Genomic DNA, 22560 nt, shown 5'->3' on the forward strand with positions numbered 1-22560 from the left:
TAGATTGGAACGAGAAATAAGGTAATTGAAATATTAGAAATTCAAGAGGTAAAGAGGTTAGCTAAAGACGATTTAGAGATGTTGGTTTTTCGGAAGTTTATCATTCATGTCTTTTCTTAAATTGGAGTGGACTTAAATTTATTTTTTAGGAGACAAACTAGGTGGTTGACCTTCGCTACCTAATGGGCACCCATAACCTCCGGATACATTAACCACAGCAGTCTGGACCAGGAACAGTGGCCTTGGCCTCGGACCCAGCGCTCATGTGTTCCTCTGTGTCCCTCCACGATGACACATAGGATTAGATAGGGAGATTTCTTCCGCTGGATATGCCATTGGGTAAAGGGGGTGGGGAGGAACCTCAGGACCCTCCTACATAATCCAGCATGTAGGAGCCTCCTCCAAAGCCAGAAGTCAAGACAGGCTTGCTGTGTTCCTGGCCTTGATCATGGCCCCCATGATCCATTGGTCTCACCACAGTCTGGTGTCTGGACATCCAATTCTAGAAACTTTAAAGATATTAAAAAAATAGACCTTTTGAGTTTTATTTTTCTTCTTCATGATCTTCCTTCTTCCATACATAAAAATAATTTGATGTTCTATCATTAGAAAAAAACAAAACCTACTTCCAGAAAGCTATTGAAACTTAAAATGTGTTCATTTTACTCAGTTTTTACCCAGTTAAGTTACACCCGTGTAATGGTCTCGTGCTAATGACTCTGTGTTTATTTTTCTAACAGATGTGTACATTGCAATGTTGTGTACTCTGATGTGGCCGCACTGAAGTCTCACATCCAAGGTTCTCACTGTGAAGTCTTCTACAAGTGTTCTATTTGTCCAATGGCGTTTAAGTCTGCCCCCAGCACACATTCCCATGCCTACACACAACATCCTGGCATCAAGATAGGAGAGCCAAAGTAAGTCACACTGCCTTTTGACTTGTACTCCACTAATTTATTAGTGCTTTAGAGGAGGTAGGAGTTCCATGGAATACAACTTAAGATAAGAAAAACAATGCCACCAGGCAGATTCTGATGCTCATAACTCCCTAAATCTTTCAGTTCTTTTCAGGTGACATCTTTGTCCAAAATGTCCCTTATTGTATTTATCACTTCTGTCTTTTTCCTTAGATAATTTTAACACGTTCTAGGAAAACTATGAAAAACTGTCATCCTTCGATGTTTTCATAGTTTCTTTCTTACAGTATACACTTTTCATAGGAACATTAATAAGACGAAGTCAACTTAAGACAGTGGTTATGGAATTTAATTTCATTGCCAGTGTATGTCCTTGATTAGTAAATTTCATTTTTGCCTTAATCTCGCTTTTGGTGTTACCAATTTTTGCTTTTTGTGTGTCTTTCGTAATGAAGTGGTGCTTCAGCAGACAATTGTGGGCTGCCTGCCCGCAATAGAAGTGGCTTTGGAAAGAAGAGGGAGTATGGGCACCGGAGTCAGAATCCCACCCCCACACACCAGCTGTGTGAAATTGGACCATCATTTACCATCGTCTCAAACTCCGTTTTTCCCCTGTGAAGGGAGGGGAATGCTTTTGTCCCAGCATTTGAGGGAGGATTAAATGAGGTTAGGTTCAAAATGCCTACCTAGCACACAGCCCCCACGTACGGAGTGTGGGGGGCTCTGTAGCATTAGTTCCTGCCCACGGTTCCCTGCCCCTGTATTATTTGTGGCAGTGTGGAATTTGATTATTATGTGAGACTAGATTGGCAGCCTCACATCTGTTGTTATGTATTTGCCCATAACTCCATAATCAAGGAAAATTTAGGGAGAGAGTATGTCGATATGCCATATTATATATATTTGGCTTTGATTGTAATTTTAGTTTTGGGGAAATGTTATTGACTAAAACTACAGAAGTGACTATGTTTACTAAAAACTATGATAATACAGAATTTTATTCTAAAAAGACCTTTACTCTAATCTTTTTTTTTTTTTTCCACTCTAATCTTTGTAGATCCTCAAAATGAGACAGATTGTAAGTCAGGGGATCCATATACAACTTGGTGTGTTGATTCTGAAGACGGACATTAGTGAATTTTTTTAGTTTTCAGTGTTCATGGTAGCAAGATTTCTGATTTCTGGACAGTAATGTAGTCATTCCCTCCAGTGAATAAAGTTTTAGATTGGGTTTTTTATTCAAATAAAACAAATTCATTGCTGAAATGTATATGAAATCTACATAGCTGTAGATTTCACCTGAGGGTGGGGGTGGGAGGGAAGAGATGTGAGAGAAACATCGATCAGCTGAGCCCTAATTGGGATCGACCCCACAACCTAGGCATGTGCCCTGACTGGGAATTGAACCCGAAACCTGGTGCACAGGACGATGTTCAACCAACCAAGCCACCTGGACAGGCATATCACCAGGTTTATAATATGCGTTTATGTGGTGTTACTATGTGCTAGGTGCTGTCCAGTGCTCTGTTCCTTGCTTCTCAGTGTAAGATCAGGCATGCTTCCTTGCTGTATACAAGGAAACTTTGAACACTGTTTCATCTTTTCTGGGTAATTTGAGATCATTTTCAGTGTCCATACTGGATTTTATGGTGATCCAGTTTGTGTCCGTTTGCTTTTGTGTTTTCCTTGACATCTGATAGACAGCAATTTCTTTTGCTGCTTTGGGCCGTCCTTTTATTTGCCAGCTTCAAATGTATGTAAGTGGGTAAATGAGAACTTCAGAGTTTAGAATTGTATAAGAACAAAGAGGTTTTGAATAAGTTCCTAATGAAGAAAACATGCAGAACCACCGTAGCTGCAGGGTAGAGGACTTTGGAGTGGGCCGAAGCGGAATTTGAACCATGGCCCTGGGATTCAGGGGGCATCAAGCAGATGTCAGTGGTCGGCAAACTCATTAGTCAACAGAGCCAAATATCAACAGTACAACGATTGAAATTTCTTTTGAGAGCCAAATTTTTTAAACTTAAACTATATAGGTAGGTACATTGTTATTAACTTAATTAGGGTACTCCTAAGGCTTAGGAAGAGCCACACTCAAGGGGCCAAAGAGCCGCATGTGGCTCGCGAGCCGCAGTTTGCCGACCACTGCTCTAGCTGAGCCTCAGTGTCCTGTGAAGCGGCTGCAGCGTGAGTTCCCAGGGCAGCGTGTGGTGCTCAGGGGAGTGCAGTGCACCTGGTTGAGTTCAGTCTGTGATGGAGGAGGCTTGTGGCAGGGATATCAGAGCTTAGAACCTTTATTCATTTGTTTTCACACCCATTTCAAGGGCAGCACTCTTTTCTGGAGAGTTTTGGTTGCTACCAGTGGACCTGGGTGTGGGTATTTGGTTTTAACTTTCTATTTCTTCTTTCCTTCCTCTCTCCCCACCTCCTCCAGTTTCTCCCCTCCTTGGTTATAGTCTAGTTCCTCTGCCATTCATTGAGCCTTATGACGTCCAGGACTAAGCACACTTTCCGGTTTGCCATTCCCACACCCCTGAGAACCCACACCCTGCATTCCTCATGGTCTCCTCACCGTGCTGCACCCGTTTAGACGGTCTGTGAGCACAGGTCTCCCATTGTGACTGCCTTCCCTCCACTGCCGGGCAGGCTCCTGTGGTGGTTCCACTGTGTTGGCTCCATCTTCATATTCTGTCCCTGTGTGTCTGAGGTTCCCGTGCGGTTCATTAGCATCAGTTTTTTACTGTGTAATAGTTTCTGTCCTACAGGAAAAAGCTGGAAGAACACTCTGGAGAACCCCTGCACCCCGTCCCCCAGATTCCCCAGTTGTCAGCATCTCCATTTCATTCCTTCTCTGTGTCTGTCTTTCTCCTGTGTCGGAATCTTGGGCATCATGACATAAAGATGGGAGTGTTTTCTGCCTCTGCCTCCCAGTCAGGAGTCAGTATCAATTACGTTCCCACCCAATTCACAGAGCCCATGAAAATTTCTGCAATGGTTGAGACATTGTCTTTTATCCAGGACCCCATGTTGCATTTAATCGTCCTGTCTCATCAGCGTTCTTCCATCTGAAACAGCTGCTCATGCACTCGGGAAGTGCACCCTGGGCTGGAATCTTCCCTGCGTCACACTGGGGACCTGCTGTGCCCGCCTGTCCTTGTCATGCTGATGTCATTACCGCATCATCTAGTGCAGTTGGTGTCACCATTTCCCCTTTGTGTTTAGAGCAGTTTGTGGGGCAGAATTCTGATAATATGTTAACAACCTGTTCCCCTGAAAAAAGCCGAAGTAAATGATTCTCTGCTGTTTTATACTTTCCTTGCTATTAAGTAGAAGGCAACAAATGAAACCAAACAAACCCCTACTCCAAAGGAATGGAGCATGTATAAAATGAGCTATGCCATTTGTCATGAAGTAGTTATTTCTAAAAGTAAGAATAGAATCCTGAGAAAATTTGTAGCCTACCTAGTAATCTTACTTCTTTTCTTCAGGCTATTTTTTCCCTTATTGCTGTATGCTAATTACAGAAACATCAGGAAATACAGATAAGCAGAACAATGAAAGGAATACGTGTATTGCCATCCAGCAGAGATGATGGTAGATATATGCCTTCTGTTCTTTTTCTACACCCCCTTAAAAAGTGTAACCACATCATACATACTGTCTTGTTACCTGTTATTTTAATTTTCATGAAAATCTTTCCATGTCATTGGTATATGTCTGCAACATAATTTCAACATTTTTACACAGTTGCTCTTATTTACTGGACTGTTTAAAAATCCAAGCTGTTTCAGGCAGTGAGGAAATGATCATTTTTGCCATGTCTGGTGAAGTTAATGATGCCATGGTAGTGTGCCACCTTGGAGCAGTCTGGTGAACTTGTGTCTGATCCTAAAAACTGCCCCCGTCCCAGTCAAGGGTGCTTGTGCTCTGTGCCAAACTAACATGTCAAGACCTTGTAAAAACATGTCACTCACTCCAATTAAATTTATAAATTTTATGGGGGGGGAGAAAAAAGTTAAATCTGTAATTTTTGGACAAATACATGCACAGTGAGGGTGGAGGGTACATGAGAAGTGTTCTGTTGAAAAGGCCCTGAGAGGAAAGACAAGTGGATACAAGAGGCATTCCTTTCTTTAGCTTTGCTGCTGAAATACCAGGTGAAACCTCAGCGTTCCCTTTTCATCTCTTTCACCTTCAGTCACTGTTTCTCTGCCATTTTCCTAAGCTGCTCCCTAGAACTTTGCACCTATTCTCATCATTCTTCAAAGGAGACGGAGGTCTTCCAGGACTTCCCCCAAGGACCAGGGTGACCTGGAACAGTGGGCGACCTACTGTGGGCAGGGGTGTTCACAGGTGACCCGTCACATTCACTGGAGGCGAAGGTACTGTGGCCGGGAGTCTAGGAACATTCACTGCTCTGGACATCTCTTGCCTGAGCCTCTGTGGGAGGTGTCATTGGATAGAATGTATTATGTCCTGAAGGTTAAAGGTGCTTAAGGAGGCTTAAGGTTAGCTTAAAACTAACTTAAGGAGGCTGCTTGGTAGTAACATGAGGTACGGAAATCGTTTGCAGTGGACGTGAGTGTTTTAAGCCAGTGAAAGCCCAGTGCACACTCAGGTGTTGCAGTGTGGATTTTCCTTTCTGTGGGCTTTCTTTGTTAAGAACAGAATGTTGACATTCAAGTGTAAAATTGCTACTAAGTCCAAGTGAAAACTTGGCACAAGTGACAGCTTGAGCTGTTATGGGGCTGTTATGGGAATGGGCCTACTTAGTGCATTCCTCAAAATCTTTTTCAGGTTAGAGCACCACCACTGAGCCGCATTCCTTGTCTGATCTTTAAAAAAAAAAAAAAAAGCATGAGTGGTGATTTTGCTCAGTGTTTACTAACTGCCAAGTGAGACCTTATGAAAACCTGTCCATTGTAGATCTGTGAGTCGTAAATGGTCATTCATTTAGACTTCTAAGCAAATGTGCCTAAGTCCTTGCCCAAAATATTAAGACTGATCTGCACTTGAGTGATGTCAGTTGCCTTCAAAAGTTTATTTCAACGCTAAACTGTTTTGTTCTTACCATGTTTATGTGTTCTCATTGCCGCTGCCTCTGGAAGTCTTGAGATGAGATGAAAGTTCCTTTGGTTTGAGCGGTGGGGGCTGACTGACGTGTCCATGCACTTCTCTGTTTTAGAATAATATATAAGTGTTCCATGTGCGACACCGTATTTACCCTGCAAACCCTGTTGTATCGCCACTTTGACCAACACATCGAAAACCAGAAGGTGTCTGTTTTCAAGTGTCCAGACTGTTCTCTTTTATATGCACAGAAGCAACTCATGATGGACCATATCAAGGTGTGTGCGTCTCTCTCATGTCTTTTAAATGAATCCCAGATCCATCCATTGGTCATAAATCAAGGGTGAGCAGCCGATTACCATAAGGCATGTGGGCTGTCGAGGGAAGGGATGGATGCTGGTTGATGGTAATGAGCAATGTACATGTTCACTCCACTGAAGGGTGCTTTTATTCCCAAGTCCTCATCTGCATACCATGAAAGATCAACACAAAGTAACAAATGCATGCACTGATTTTAAAATCATAATAAAGTGATAGGGTTCTCTTTTTCTGCAGGTGAAAATGATGACTGTGAGTTCACTTTTTTGGAAACTTGGTGTATAGGATTTAGAAATAGAAAGGGACTCTGACAAATTGTCTGATAGGTATAAATATTGGTGTATTTGGAAAAATGAAGGTTTTCCCTTGAAATTAAGTGACTAAGTTTGCATTATAATTGATGCTCCTGCATCTTTAGTCTTTTTTCCCCCTTCTATCAAGGTTGCATGTAAATTGACTATGAAATGTCCAGGATACAGCACAGTGCCTAGCACCTGATGGTGTTCAGTTAATGAAATGAATAAATGTCCAACTTGGACTACTAACTCTAACCCTCAAAGGGGACATTTTAATCTTTTTACAGCCTTTTAAGCTCACGAAGGACTGAGCTTAGTCCTAGCCTCTTAGCTGTCCACTGTGGTAGGTAAAACAAGTTTATTCCTATGTGATTGGGAGAGAATATCCATTAGTTCTCAGAGATTAAAGTGACTTTAACTTTTTTAAAATAAAGAGAAACAACAGATTCAATATTATCATGAATTCAATTTCTTTCTCCTTAGTTTTTCTCTATTTTAATACATTTCACAAAAAGGTCCATTTATTGAAAGAGCAAATCAAGTCTGAATTAGTTTAGTCTCATCTTAGTTAAATGAATGGACAATTAAGCCTTGAAATTTCCTGTGTTGTGCGTATGTGAGCTCATGGGCATAGTGCCTATTGCACAGGACTTCATGTCTTCATGAGTCTGCGCATTAGAGGCCAGGCGAAGGTAGTGGTGGTGTGACATTCTTAGGGCCAATAAAGCGCATGGGCCGGGTGGTGTGTTTCATCATTCTCACTTGAAGTACAGTGCAATCCTCTTAGGGTATTAAAGGTTTTGCTAAAATTATAAAACTGTCTTGACAGTGCATAATGAATGATCAGGAAAAACTGAAAACTGTTAAAAAAAATGTAGGGTAATTGGGATTAGACCCAAATATTTTAATATATTATATGGGGAGGGGACGCAAAGGAAAGTTACTCCTTAAAAGGCTTTTAAGGTGTTTGCTTTCTGGAACTCACCTTTACATCTGGAAGTGGGTCATCATCGACTTGGTGGCTAAGGTCTCCCCTGTGTGAATAGTGAACTTGGAGGAATACAAGGTCCCGAGAAATAGAGGCTGAAGAGGAGGGGTAGAATCTGTGGCTACAGGAGGAAAGCATTGTTTTTATGCATCCGAACCTTTATAGGACATGATACGAAAATAGTGAGAGTGACCACTCACTTAATGGTCTCATTTCAAGTATGTTCTATACATTTTAAATACTACCCCGCCTCGGTGTGTTTGGGATGGGTGAGAATGAAAATCAAGTTTTAGGGGCAGCCTGTTTTTGTTATTTTTAAGATATGTACATAGCTCTTGTGAATTTATTTTCATTCCTTAATGCCTGTGCTGGTCAGTTCGTCGTGAGGAAGGAATTGGGAGGAATAGCACAGGAGCAGAGTTTCTCCACATGCATTAAAGGCAGGTCTCTAGCTGCCCAGTCTTACCCAATTCATGTCACTTCTTAGTTCCAGTGAAATGCAGGTTTATTCCATGTTGGCATTTACATTCAAAGTAAACTTTCAAGTTATTTATTGTGACTGGAGCTAAGGAAAAATCAACTCTGAAAGAATTAAGTTGAATTTCTGTTATTAAAAAATTTGTTTTAACTAAATAATCTTATTTTCACTTACCATGTGAAAATAGGATGTGTAAGTTAGAAATTCTCTAGCACACATTCCATTGCTCTCTTGTTGTTACTGCAGAAGTTTTTGCTGCTTTTCTGTAATTTCTCTAGCACCATAAGGTTATTTTATAAAAGAATACTTTAATATTTTCTTCAACTTCTCAGTAAAAATGCATTTGCCTAGAAATGTAGGGAAAGTTTATTAGGTCTTGGATTTAGTTTTTGGGGGGGTTAAATGGTTAACTGTTAAAACAGGGCTTCTGTTTTGTAAAAAGCCAGAAGCTGGAAGGAAGCAAAGCACAGTATTAGGGAGCCCAGACATCCCGTCTCACCCCAGATTTCTCTTTGCCAAGGAACATGGGACATGCAGCTCAGGCCCCTGTGACAGGGTGGACCTGTAACCTCTGCTCAGGAGAAAGTTATAGAACCCCTTTCCCTTCTGGGGTGAGCAGAACTGAGGAAGGCTGGCTACTTCTCGGCTCTGTTTAGGGAAGACCCGGCCTGAGAACATGAGCCGGAGCCAGCACCTGGGAGACCTGCCTGCACTAAGGGGCCTCAGAGGACGCGCCCTGTCATGTCTTTCTGTCGGCTGAGCACTTGGAGGCTGGCCACAGCCTGGACACTGCTCTATGGAGAGGCTCAAGGCAAAGAGAAACCACAGGGAGGCATGGGCTGATTTGCTTCCTTTGTCTGTTTTTACTCCGTGCTTCTAGAACACAAACAAAACAAAAAGCAATGTGAGCCTTCTTTAGAATCAAACACACTCGAACTTTAAATCCTGAGCATTTAACTGAAGGATAATGAGGATAACTGAAGCTATTGAGGATAATGAGGATAAATAGCTAAGGCTTTTTGAGTATCTACTCAAAAAAGGCTTTCTGAGTATCTACTGTGTATAGTTAGTTCACAAGTCTGGGTGCTATCAGTAAGAAAGGATGGATTTAGACAGGGTGCATGGAGATTAAAATGACCCCCCAAACTCCAGCAAACCCCTCAACTGTTACAAGTGTTCCAAAAATATGAAAGGGAGGAGAAGGGTTTGCTGTTAGCATATGGGTCTTAGGTATTTGTTAAAGCTGGTTAACTGAGGGCCTCGAACACCTACCAGTATGTGAAAGTGAAATGTTCTTTCCCAGAGGTGCTCTGTTGTAGGGAGACCCCTGTGCTGACTGGGAGTGTCAGGAATAATCTGGACTCAGTACCGAAGTCCTTTTTTTTTCTTTTTTTAAAAAAATATATTTTATTGATTTTTTACAGAGAGGAAGGGAGAGGGATAGAGAGTTAGAAACATCGATGAGAGAGAAGCATCGATCAGCTGCCTCCTGCACACCCCCTACTGGGGATGTGCCCGCAACCAAGGTACATGCCCTTGACCGGAATCGAACCTGGGACCCTTCAGTCCCCAGGCTGACGCTCTATCCACTGAGCCAAACCAGCTAGGGCCGAAGTCCTTCTTTAAACAGTTTCAGAACGGCATAAGCAAATAACTTTTCAAAAATAGTTTTGAATTAGAAATGCATATTTAGTTGACATACAAATACTACTTCTTTATCTTTTTAAAGCACATATTCTGCTTAGGTTTTCTTCTTGATATATGAATATTTATTTCTGAGTGAATGTAAGTCACATGTGAACGTCCTATGCATTGAGATAACCCACATGCGGTCGCTTTTAGTGGTGTGATTTGTGATAGATATTTCTTCTCTTTTTATGACATAGTCTATGCATGGATCGTTGAAAAGTATTGAAGGGCCTCCAAACTTGGGTATAAACTTGCCTTTGAGCATTAAGCCCGCAACTCAAAATTCAGCAAATCAAATCAAGGAGGACGTCAGATCCATGAACGGGAAAGAGATATTGGAAAAGAAATCCTCGTCTCCTGTGAAGAAATCAATGGAACCCAAGAAAGTGGCCAGCCTCGGGTGGACGTGTTGGGAGTGTGACCGCCTATTCACGCAAAGAGATCTTTACATTTCCCACGTGAGGAAGGAGCACGGGAAGGTACGCGTGAAAGCCCCACCCCCGCCCCAGCCCCCTGGGTGTAAGGAAGCGCACCCAACAGACCTCCAGGACTTGGGTTCTTGGCTTGCGTCTGTCAGTAAGTAGCAGGGTGACCTCAAAAATCACTCAGTGTCTCTCAGCCTCAGTTTCTTTATCTATAAAAGGGACATATCCGAGCCCTTCCAATCTTGTTCTGTGATTTTGCTAATAATTTCCATTACTTATACCGACCGAGGCTGGCAGTGAGCTATCTACCACATTCGTGAGGAAACAGAACAAAGGTGAACCAAAGTTAGAAAATGTGTGAATTTACCTCTTAGCCACATGACAAATACGAAAGAAAACAGGAGAGAAGGAAAGTGGATGTTTTGAAAACTGCTAGTAGCATTTTATGACTTAGGTGATTATTTCCTGAGTTTGGTAGTGGGAAGAGGGATCTCATCCGTAAAGTATCTAGGAGAAGCTCTGGAACTCAAAATCACTGATAAATCTGAGTTGCAATATGTATATTCTTTCTCTCTTTAAGATAATAAGTACACATTTCCAAGTAATAAAAATTTTTTAAAAAAATGCTCATTGTTAGACTTGAACTAACAAGATTATTTTTTAATATTATTATGACCTTCTCAAAGTTGGTTTGTTCTGGTCAGGATCCAGAGAGAGTCTGCTTTGCATTAGTTGTTGTGTAACTGACATGTCTCTTATTCTATAGCAATTTTATTTTATTTTATTTTTTAATCTTTAATTTCTTTATTGATTAAGGTATTACATATGTGACCTCATCCCCTCTTATTTTATTTTTTAATGTGCCGTTGAGTTGTTCAAAAAATTGGATATATGTCGCCCGAGTTTCTGGATTTGGGTAATGGCTTCCTTTTGATACTGTTTAACTTGTTTCTCTTTATCCCATAGTTTCTAGAAATTTAATTAGATTCAGGTTGAATTTTTAGATAGGAATACATCACAGGCGCTGTATTCTTTATGTATTGCACCCAGAGGTACGTAGTACCAGCTTGTCCCACTGGTGAATCTAAAATTGATTAGTGGCTCCAGACACATTACACTGTAAAGAAAGAAACCATTTTACTACTTTAACTTAAACCAATTAAACCACATAGTTGACCTTGGGGAACCTGTGTAAAGAGTGCCTAGGAATTGGTTTGTAATTGGTATATACTAGATCCCTGTTACATGAAGCGCTTTAAGCATTGCTTTGTAATCTCATTTGTTGAAATCATTTATTAGAACTACTCACGAAGCTACCGTTTTAGTACATCAGTCACAGTGATCACAAATAGCATAAAAATGTTTTTATTGCATTTGGTCTAACTATACTTAATTCAGTATCTCTTCATATAAAAATGTGTTGCTTACGGAATATATATGGCATTAGTAGCCCATTGCTCATTTCATCATCTCAACGTCAGGCTCTCTAAATAGGCCAGAGCCTCTCACAACATGGGTTGTAAGTATTAGGTAGTTTTTGAGGCTCAATATGTGATAAGCCATCTATGTAAATACCAGTAGTTATTTTACAGCCGAATGTGTTAATGATTCTAGAAGTCTTTCCTTGGCACCCAAACCGATTTCACAAATGTTACAACAGAAGCAGATCTAATTAGCCAGCAGTCCAGTCCTTGCATCTCTTGTACGTTTGAGACTTCTGTAACCGTTTTAGACTTTTCAGAATTCTTTGTTTCTTTATTTTTTCTCCCAGACTGTCTTTATCTTACACATATGGCAATAACTGGATCTAGACTATAAGATGAAATGTAACACTTACTTAAACAATTGGCTTTGGATGGCAGCATGGAGCCTGCCCTGACCCGAACGTGTGCGCCAGCATGCTGTGCGGCCATTCATCGCAGAGGAAATGTTTGGCTTAGTAGGATTTTAGGATTAGCTTTGAAGAAGTTGGGACCCTGCCTTTTGGAATAAGGCACATCAGATTAGATTACAGTTTCACATTTGGTTCACGTAGCCTCCTGAAAGAACTAAAGGGAGGTGGGGGAGGGAAGGCAGTGTCTTTATAAGCTGGTGAACTGAAAAGAAGGTTGGTTAAACATGAGTTAGAAGCTAGCCTGTGAGTTCTGCCAAGCTGAGCCAGACTGGAACCTCCACTTCCACACACCCTGCCTGCAGACATACTTGTATCTCTTCCCATTCTTCTTCCCTCCTATCAGAATGCTTATGTCACCTCTCCTGCATTTAAACCCCAAACTTTCAAATCTTCTGCACTTTGTCTTTCCTCCTCCTCTCAGACAGCCAAGCAAGCACTTTTCCACTCCCACTTCCCCCTGACCTGACCACCTTTGGGTTTCAGCTTCACCTTTGTCAACAAACTCACTTCACCTATGACCTCACTGTTCACTCCAGTGGACATATTTTGGACTTGACCTCTACTGACTCCACTGCACTATTTCACACAACTTGCAGTTCTTCCTAAAAGCATTTTCTACCCTAAGTGTTGAACACTACACTCTCCTGGGTTTTTCATGGTTTCTATCCTGGAAACATTTAACTGTCTCTCTCTGAGGAATTTCAGTTACTCTCATAACTTCACTTCTCATATAAATGTGCAGATAACTTCCAAGTCTCTGTCTCCAGCTGTGATTTCTTACCTGCATTCCAGTCTCTGGAATCTGACCGCTTATCAAGTGTTTCAGCTTCTTGGATCATTCACAGGAGCCTGAGGCCTGCCCAGCAAGGAACCTACACCCCCACCCCCAAGCTTCTGCAGTCAGAGCTTGGTATCCAGCCCTCTCCCCGTCCATTCACTTACTCCCCTTTAGCTCACTCATTTATCTGTGTTCTTGCCTGGATTATTGTCCTCACTGTATCCAGAAAGAGGTTTTTAAAGAGCAGTTCTGATTGTGTAAAATGTGATGTCCCTGTTGCCCGCAGAGTGGTGCAGTGGCTTCCTGGCTGCCTTCTGATCTACTCTTTCTCTAGTCATATCTCTTCACCTCTCAGGAGGCTAACTTCTCTTAACCCTTCAGGTCTCAGCCTCAACATCAAGAAAGCCTTTCTTGGGTCCCTCAGACTGAGTCGAGGCCTCTTCCAGCATTTTCCATGGCAGCATGTGCCGCCTAATATGTGCTTGCAGCTCTATGCAGGGGGCCTCTCCCATTAGACACTTGAGGCTTTCTTCCTCTCTTCAGTTCGCACCATCAAGTCTCTAGGAGCTTCTCCCTAGCACAGAGTAAGCCAATACATATCTCTTGAATTAGTGGATCAAGCATGGGTGCTGGTTGAGAAGACATCCAGCGTGATTTCCTCTTCTTTTTAAAGGAGTCATACATGCTTTAGTGGCCGCAGTGTCCTGTGCTGTAGGTACAAGATCTAGGGAACTGCCTGTGAGGTGATAAGCAGCTTCCAGCCAGTCCTTCTGGGTTTAAGATGAGCGAGAAGTATGAAACATGCTACACACAGTAAGGGATTTGAAGTGTATTTGGCTCAATGCCTCTGGAGAGCCCAGTTGTTTGCTTCACCAGGCTGGAAGTTGTTGGAAAGATCTGGTTTTACTGGGTCACCCAGGGAAACATCACTGTTAGGACAGCATGTAAATGTTCCGAGCCAATGAACTGTGATGGTATACCGATGGATGGTTTTGGTGCCTTGTGCTAAATCGGAAGGTGATGATGACAATAGTTTGGTTAACACTGATTGAGGGCTTACCACGTGGCATGCACTGTTTATTATCTCATCTATGCATCACACAGGCTCATGAGGTACATGCTGTGCCTAATCCCATTTTACAGACAAGGAAAGGAAGTTTAGGGAAGGTTCAGTAATATATTACCCCAGGTTCTGCAGCTTGTAAGCGGCAGACATGGATTCAGTCCAGACTCCTCAAACGCTCTGCTGAATAGTCTGCTCTTTGCAGAGCAGAAAAGCTTGGCATTTCAAAAAATTGCTTAATTTTAGTCTCATTGAATCTGTCAGTATGGATTTAGAACAGTTAGCAAATAGCACTTTCCATCCATCGTCACTTTGATTGATTAAGGTTATGGTCAGTCTTGGTTAAAATTGTTCCAGTGGTTCTCAACCTTCTGGCCCTTTAAATACAGTTCCTCAAGTTGTGACCACACCATAAAATTATTTTCGTTGCTACTTCATAACTGTAATGTTGCTACTGTTATGAATCGTAATGTAAATATATGATATGCAGGATGGTCTTAGGCGAACCCCCTGTGAAAGGGTCGTCCGACCGCCCAAAGGGTCGCGACCCACAGGTTGAGAACCGCTGGTTTATGCTGTCATCAAATAAACGAATGTGTGTTTGTAGTTTTGGAAGGATGTTGAGTGTAACAGCCTTATATTCTTCACTTGGGACCTGCCACCTCACTGGAGAGTTGCAGTTGTAGTTAATAGCGCTTTGCTGTTGCTAATTTACTGCGTCAATCTTCCTGCAAGTCGTGGGTGCTTTGGAGAGGCTCAGGCGTCTTAGCCGCTGCCTGGGACGTGTTTGGGGCTGGCTGTCACTGGAGTGAGCTCCCTGGGACACAGAGGCTCTTCCTGTAGGAGGACTTTCAGAGAATTCTGGGGAAACACTCGAGAGCGAGGCTCCCGCCTGACTCCAGGTATTCTCAGTCAGTACTTCGGAGTGAGTTCACTAAAGTGCTGGTGAGCCAGGCTTTTTCGGATGGGCAGTGTGGCCAGTTAGGCTCACCCCTTTTTGTAACCAAAGATCGCAGCTCACTTTTACCTTGCTGCCTGGCAGATGGGAGCCTTTGGCCTGAATGACCGCCCAAAGGGACTGGGTCAGCACAGACTGGTTAAACAGGTATTAGAAGATCAGCTAACGTGCTGGCGCTACAGATGCCAGGCTGTGTGTTGCGCTTGGAGTTTGCTCCTGTGGCTCTGCAGTCAGGCCTCACCAGGTGAATGAGCAGTAACTGGCTAGAGCCGGAGGCAGTGAGGAACGTGTTTACAGACACGCAGGCTTTTGCTGTGAGTGCGTCGCCCGCCAGGGCTGCTGGTAGTTTGGAGACCGCCAAAGACACTTCCCCCTGGGCCCTTCCTGTTTATCTCACACATGGACCTCGGCCTCAGGAGGTAGAGACTCCCCTGATGCTGGTCTGGTGCCATAGCCAGACAGGAGAAATAGGAGACTTGGCCGCCATCTCTGTCTGCTTCGGGTGAATGTACCCGGACTTGCTGGCTTAAGAATATTCTTATTAAAAACATTGCCTACTGCCAGCGACTGACTTCCCTTGCTGTCACCATCATGGTTTTCCTCCTCTCTGCTTCACTGTCCTGTGGCTGCCAGGGGTCTAGCTCCTCCTCCCCCTTTTTGTTGGAGGTGGCATTTTGCTGTCTCTTCATGCCACTTAGAACCGGAAGCTTGCCTTCTGGCGAAGTCTTGGCCTCTCCCTGTTCCCTGCCCCAGAACCAGACCGATGCCCCCTAAGCCCCTCCCCTTGTTACCTGTCAAGCCTCAGTCCCTGGATGTGCCCAGGTTCCCTCCTGGTGTGGCCTCCCTGGCAGGTGGAGTGTAGATCCACTGAGGCAGAGGGGGGAGGGAGGAAAGTTGCTTCTTTCATGACTCAAAGAACCCAGTTTTGCTGTGGGATTAGGTTTCTTCATTCACTGGGTACTGAAATCTTGTCAGGTTTTAGAATATCTGTCTAATTTCGTGGTTCTGTTGTTACATGGGTAGGCTTTTATATACTTGCCCAAGAATGCAACATTAATTTATAATTTCTTTAGGAAAATATGTTCTAAATCCAACTGGCACAGATCAGGTTTTTAGATTTTAAGAATTTAGCACATGATTGTGTCTGTAAGTTAGTACTACCTCAAAGCCCCCCAAAACCAGACAATAATTTTACATGCCACAAGTGGGGATGTGAAAGGATTACAGCCATTCTGGCCGAAGCTGACTTCATAAGGAATCGTAACATCGACAACACTGGAAGGTCACAAGTTCCCACTCAGCTCACAGGTGGGAAAACCTCAGACCCAGAAGGACTGCAGGCCTTTTTCAGAATTGAATCCTGCGCCAAAGGCTGCCTCAGAACCCAGAGGCCTCCCCTCCATCTTAGGGTCGGGTATGGGTTCTCCAGCAGTCACCCCAAGTTATGAGTGGGAACAAACTCCTGTTTGGCAGGGGAGGAGCAGAGCCTGGGTTGAGCCTGGAGCAAGGCAGAAGATTCGAAGTCATTAACGCAGCAGGGCCACGTGAATGTCCACTGGGTCCTGCGCTGGTGCTGCAGATAAGGAGTTGGAAGGTTGTCAGGGAAGAAAGAGGCTCTTTCCTTCATATCCACTTGAAGCCAAGCAATTGCAAAACTGCGATCAACACCAAGCAAGACAAGAGGAGCCCTGCCATAGTCGTCTGACGGATTCTCTCCCGGTGGTATCACGTGCTTCACACCTTCAGGTCATTAATTAACACGGTTTATTTAGACAGCTGGGAAATCAGTACGTCACGCAGGACTGTCATCAGTCAGTTTTAAGCTTAGCTTTTTTATATTTGTGTTTGCTTATTTTTAAAGTTATTAACAGATTCTTTTAGATCATCTGACCAAACTGTGATTATCTTTAAAAGGACCGACCAGTTCTTTTGTCTTGACTTGTGGAACTATACTACAAAGAGTCTACTTAGGTCTTCAGACAGTATATTTTAATTTTTTATTCTGTAGCAATATTTGCCACTTTATAAAATAGTGATTGTAGGAAAAAATCCTTCCCAATGACTTTGTTTTCTTTAGATTGCTTTTTAATTAAAAAGGGAACAAGGGTCATATTAAAAATCACATGAGAAGAAAAAACATTCTATGTGTTCCTTCCAGGGGTCCCTCCTTGACACCCTCCCTGGCAGGCATTTCTGAGAGTCACGGCCAGGATCCCGGCCGCTTCATTAGGAAGCCAGCTTTCTTTCTGCACTTGCCTTTTTCCCGGCCGACCGTGGAGGACCCCCTTCTGTCCCAGTTTGGCCTTTCATTATAGTGCATTGATTACAGTTCTGTGTCTCACCAAATAGCACGGACAGCAACAGGTGGTCCTCAGGGCATGTTCTGAGCAAGTCCTATGAGAAGGAAACCATTCTTCCTGTTTAGAGTTAGGACTTGTTTTTACCTAGCTTGATTACCTCCTTTGTTACATAGATTTGGTTCTGAAGGATGGAAACTTGCCTGTTTTCTACAGAATGTGAGAGAATGGTTTGAACTATAGTTGACAGCCCAGCTTAGTCATTAATGTTTTTGTAAATAATTTGTTGAAACAAGGCCATGCCCATTCGTTTACACATCCTTGTCTTCGGCTGCTTTTGAACTACAAGGTGGAGGGAGTAGTTGCAGCAGAGACTTTATGGTCTGCAAAGCCTAAAATATTTACAATCTGGCCCTTTACAGAAAAAAGTCTGCCAACCACTGGACTAAATTTATTCTCTGTGTTTAAATATTTCCCCAAAACACTCAGTTCTAATTTGTAGGAACTTGGATCATTTAGTATTCAGAAATTATTTTTCTTGGTGCTTTCACACGTGTGTAAGTTGAGTTTCCTATTCTGTGTTCGTCTAAATACCCATTTATTTATATATTCCTGGATGTCGTGAGACAGGAACTGGAAAAATCTCACTAGTGTCCTAGGTATTAAATTCTCTCAGTAAGAACTTCCACATTAATGTACACAGTATTCCAGACTTCAGGGGAAGGCTACCTGCCTGTGCAAAATACCATTTTCTAAGAGAGCATGGTGGTTTAGGTGAGCAGCTCTGTTTCTTAAGATTTACTATCTATCACTGTAGGGAATATTTACATAAAGGGAGTGGAAGCTTTCCAAGTTTTTTATTTTTTATTTTTATTGATTTTAGAGAGGAAGAGAGAGATAGAAACATCAATGATGGGTATCATTGATAGGCTGCCTCCTGCACACCTCCTACTGGGGATCGAGCCCGCAACCTGGGCATGTGCCCATGGCCAAAATCGAACCTGGGACCCTTGAGTCCACAGGGCAACACTCTTATCCACTGAGCCAAATGGGCCAGTGCAAGCTTCCCAGTTTTGAGGGCACATATTGACTATTCCCGATCTAACATAAGAATAGACAAAGAAACTGAAATACCTGTGAAACATTTCTTTTTAAATTTATCCTGGTGAGAGTTTCACGAATTCTCATAATGAAAATTATACCTTTTGTCTATTTAATAGCTATGCTAATGATGTTGCCTATTTCTTCAGTGAATTTCTTTTTAAAAAATTAACTTTATTGAGTTATAATTTATAGGCACTCAGCTCATTTTTCTCCTGTAGGAAAACTGAGACAGACTATTGCTTTTTAAACATGTTCATGTTATCAGTCTTTACTTTCTTTCATCTGTCAGGTACTTGAATATTACAGGAATAATGTGCAGTTATGATACTCTTTAGAACAATCCATTCATTCATACTTTGGGAATATTTAACTTTTAACCATGTTTGTTCTTTTGTATGTACCTTTCTTTTATTCTATAAATATTTATCAATTTGGTGTGGAGTACAAATAAAATATAAAATATAATTCTTGCCTTGTAAGTGCTTACAAATGGGTAGAAAAAAAAAGCATAAAAAATTTAAAAACTAAAACTAGTAGGAGTTTGGGTGTAAAGCCAGAGTCTCGGAGGCATTGTAAGATGTGTATAATTGAATACTAAGGAAAAGGTGTCTTCAGTTCAGATTTCGGCTCGTTTCTTGCAGAGGCCCTGTAAATAGTGAGAAACAGAATATAGTTCAGCCTGGAAAGAGGCTGGAGGAGGATAGAGTGAAGTTAAAAATGAAAATTATGTGTGATACGTGGAAAAGAAGAATTGGATGTAGGCCGAGGGTACTAGGTTGCTGAGATTTGAGCATCCCTGTTTCGTGGGAGGTGGCAGGGTTTAGGAGGTTCAGGGAAGACTTCACTGAAGAGATACTACCCAGAGGTATTGGAGGAGGCACAAGGGAATTTGCCCCAGGCACAGAGCGGCAAGAAGAGTGTGGATGTGGTACAGCGGGTAGTTCTGGAGGGCAATGCCCTCCGGAGGGTGTGAAGGGAGGATGGGGTGGTGAGTAGCAAGTCCAAAGGCCCCACTCCCTGAGCTCCCAGAGAACAATGGCTGGGTTTTAGGCAGAGAAAGAACATGTTGTGTTGTGTGTTTCCAATGGTTGGCTGTGGTAATTGTGTGGGATGTGAGCAAGAGAAGGGGAGGATGGTGGCTGGAGAGGTCGGGAAGGGGCTGAGAGGTGAGCTGGCCCGAGGGTGGGAAGGGTCTGAATGAGCCTCCAGGGGAGGGAAGGCTGTCTTGGAAGGGCAGGGGAGGACGGTGTCATTGTCTTGAGATGTGAATTTGAGGGGCTTCAAGTGGAAGTGTATGCAGTCCTAGGAGACATAGTCAAAGTGATGGGTTGAGGAGTAGATTGTGGACAGTCTCGAAAGTTAAGAAGTTTGAATTCTGCGTAACACCTGAGGAGATTCGGCACAATGAACATCCACTTGCACATGTGCTGCCCTCTCCCCTGCGAAGGGTGACTGTCCCTTCAGGAGGACAGCCCATGGTCTGTGGGCTCCACTCAGCCCCCTTGCGGGCCCCTGGAGGACATCGCAGCCACACTCCTGCCATCTCTCCTGCATCTTCAGCTCTTCCCTGACATTCTCAAAGTCACAGAGGGCCATGGGACCTCTTGTTGTAACCAAACAAGGTTACCTTCCTAACCCACTTTTCTCTGCGTCCCTTTACCACAACCCCCCCTGAAATCGCTTTCCTGCTGGGACTCCCCAGGTCTTCTCCATTTTATGAATTTCTTATCACTCCACCAAAATCACTCTTGTTCAGTCCCAGGTGGCTCAGTTGGTTGGAATGTCATCCCATGCACCAAAAAGGTTGTGGGTTCGATTCCCAGTTGGCACATGAGTAGGTTGCGGGTTTAATCTCCAGTCGTGATGGGTATGGGAGGCAACCGATTGATGTTTCTTTCACATTGAGGTTTCTCTCTCACATCAATCTCTCTCTGTCTCTCTCCCCTGCTGCCTTCCCCTTTCTCACAATCAATAAATATATCCTCGGGTAAGGATTAAAAACACACACAATAGCCTGCTCTTGTCGGGCTCCCCAGTGACTCCGTGTCACCAAGCCCAGGGGTCTGGCTCTCTCAGCGTCGTGTCTGACCTGTCTGAAGCAGTTGTCTTCTTTGCTAGGTTCCCGGACACTTTTCTCTTAGTTCTTATCCTGCCTCATTGACCGCACTTCTCAGTCTTGCTCATCTTTCTAGCCTTATGAATGTTGATGTGTCCATTTACTCTCAGAAAGTTCTCATCCAGGCCCATGATTGTAAAAGCCACCCATCTACTAGTACTCATCTCCTAGTGACTCACAGATTTATTTCTCTGGCCTGGACCTCTCCCCTGAGTTCAGACTAGAATTTAACCACCCATTTAGCATCTCTACTTAGAAGATCTCCAATGGGCCTCTCTCAGACATAACCTTTGATTTCTCTCCTTCCCTAAACCTGCTTCTCCCCTACTTTTCTAGTTAGTACCAGGTGCCCATGCCAGAGAATTTGGAGTGACACTTGACTCCCTCTTTTTTCTCCTTTGTCACCCACATCCAGCCTTTCCACAAATGCTATTAGCTCTGCATTTGCTATAGATATGAAATCCAACCACTTACGTCACCTTTACTTTCCAAGCCCAGCACACGGCACGTCTGCCCCACATTGTTGCAGACAGTCTCTGCACGGGGTCTCTGCTCTCACACTTGGCAGCCAGAGTGACCATTGAAAGTATATTGGTCATAGTATTCTGCTCAACCCTATAGTGTCCTCCCATCACACCGTGGATGATCCAAAGCCCTCGCCTTGGTTTACAAGGTCGTACAGTCTGCTGTCTGACTTCCTCACCTGCCATTCTCCCCACTGTCACTCCACAGAAAACTGCAGAGAGGATATGATTGGGCAGTTCACTGGAGAAATACAAGTGGCTCAGGGATGTGCAGACAGATGTCATATCACTAGGCATTGAGAGAAAGACAGAGTGCACTGTAATAGTGTACCCATTACTTTGGCAAGTCGATGAATGGTGATCTGATGTCGCAGACTCTTGGTGAACAAGCTCCGACTTATGTTGGTGGTGTCCTTTTTAAGGACAGTTTTGCAAGAAGCTTCAAAGAGCCTTAACATGTTTACAATTTCTAAACTAGAAAGTCTACTTTTAGAAATTTGTACAAAGGAAACAGTTGTTGACTACTAAGGTTTTTATTTGTAATTACTGGAAAGCTGAAACAACTTAAATCATTAATAGAAAATATCTAAGTTATGACTCATTTGTACAAGAGAGTACTATGCATGCAATGAGAAGAACGTAGAAACATCAAAATGTGTAGCTGTGTGTTTTACAAGTGAAAAGAATCAGGATACAAATCTATGTATAATATAGACTCATTGTAAATACACATAAACATGTTCGGAAAAGAAGTAAGTGGGGAGGATCTATAGCTAGAAATTGACTTCAGTTGGTGAGATTAGAAGCAATCTTTACTCTTATTTTGCAATAAGCATTTGTTATTTATAATTGGAAGAGATAAGAGAAAGGAAACAGGCTGCATTGTCTAGATGCACCATTTTTTCTTCACTTGGAAAACGGAGGCTGCCTGGCAGGAATTCCTTCAATTTCCTGGTCCCTTCCTCACCCGCCCACCACTGACCATAACAAGCATTGCACCTGTCTGTGGATAGCGCCTTATCTCCGGCCACAGGAAGATTGGTTCTTCCTTCTGTCTGGATTCCTCCCCGCTCATTGACTCATCTTTTACCTTTGTCCTCTATATCTTCATGTTGGCTGTTTTATATATATATATATATGCTTTTCTTATCAGTATTTGAACATGCTCATGGCTCACCCATTTTCCAAAATCTAAGCAGTGCTTGCTTGCTCTGTGTCCAGCACTTTATCCTAAATTTGTTACTCTCTGATTACTTTGTAGAATCTGCTCATAGTATTCCAGTAGATAATTGTGTGGTCTGTTATTCTTTTCTGTATTCATTCATTCACACAAGTATTTTCTGTGTGCTGAAGGCCAGGGATGCAGAGATGATGGCTCACAGCTTCTGTTTTCTTTTTTTTTTTTTTTTAATATATTTTATTGATTTTTTTACAGAGAGGAAGGGAGAGGGATAGAGAGTTAGAAACATCGATGAGAGAGAAACATTGATCAGCCGCCTCCTGCACACTCCCCACTGGGGATGTGCCCACAACCAAGGTACATGCCCTTGACCAGAATCGAACCTGGGACCCTTGAGTCCGCAGGCCGACGCTCTATCCACTGAGCAAAACCGGCCAGGGCCACAGCTTCTGTTTTCAATGAGAT

The 22560-nt window shown here is 42.9% G+C and overlaps 1 protein-coding gene across 7 annotated transcripts in view; it reads left to right on the forward strand.

Annotated features, from left to right (window-relative positions):
* The window catches only part of ZNF532 (zinc finger protein 532), a 103054-nt gene that overhangs the window by 68058 nt on the left and 12436 nt on the right, over positions 1 to 22560 (forward strand). For 5 of the 7 annotated variants that reach the window (XM_014546932.1, XM_014546934.1, XM_014546933.1 and 2 more), the window contains 3 exons: positions 741 to 917; positions 6103 to 6265; positions 9954 to 10235. In XM_014546932.1, coding sequence (XP_014402418.1) covers positions 741 to 917; positions 6103 to 6265; positions 9954 to 10235 — 622 coding nt within the window. The remainder of the gene's footprint in view (positions 1 to 740; positions 918 to 6102; positions 6266 to 9953; positions 10236 to 22560) is intronic. The other 2 variants (XM_014546930.1, XM_014546935.1) reach the window with 2 other exon arrangements.

This window comes from Myotis brandtii, unplaced genomic scaffold (assembly GCF_000412655.1).
Source record: "Myotis brandtii unplaced genomic scaffold, ASM41265v1 scaffold457, whole genome shotgun sequence".
Taxonomy (NCBI): Eukaryota; Metazoa; Chordata; class Mammalia; order Chiroptera; family Vespertilionidae; genus Myotis; species Myotis brandtii.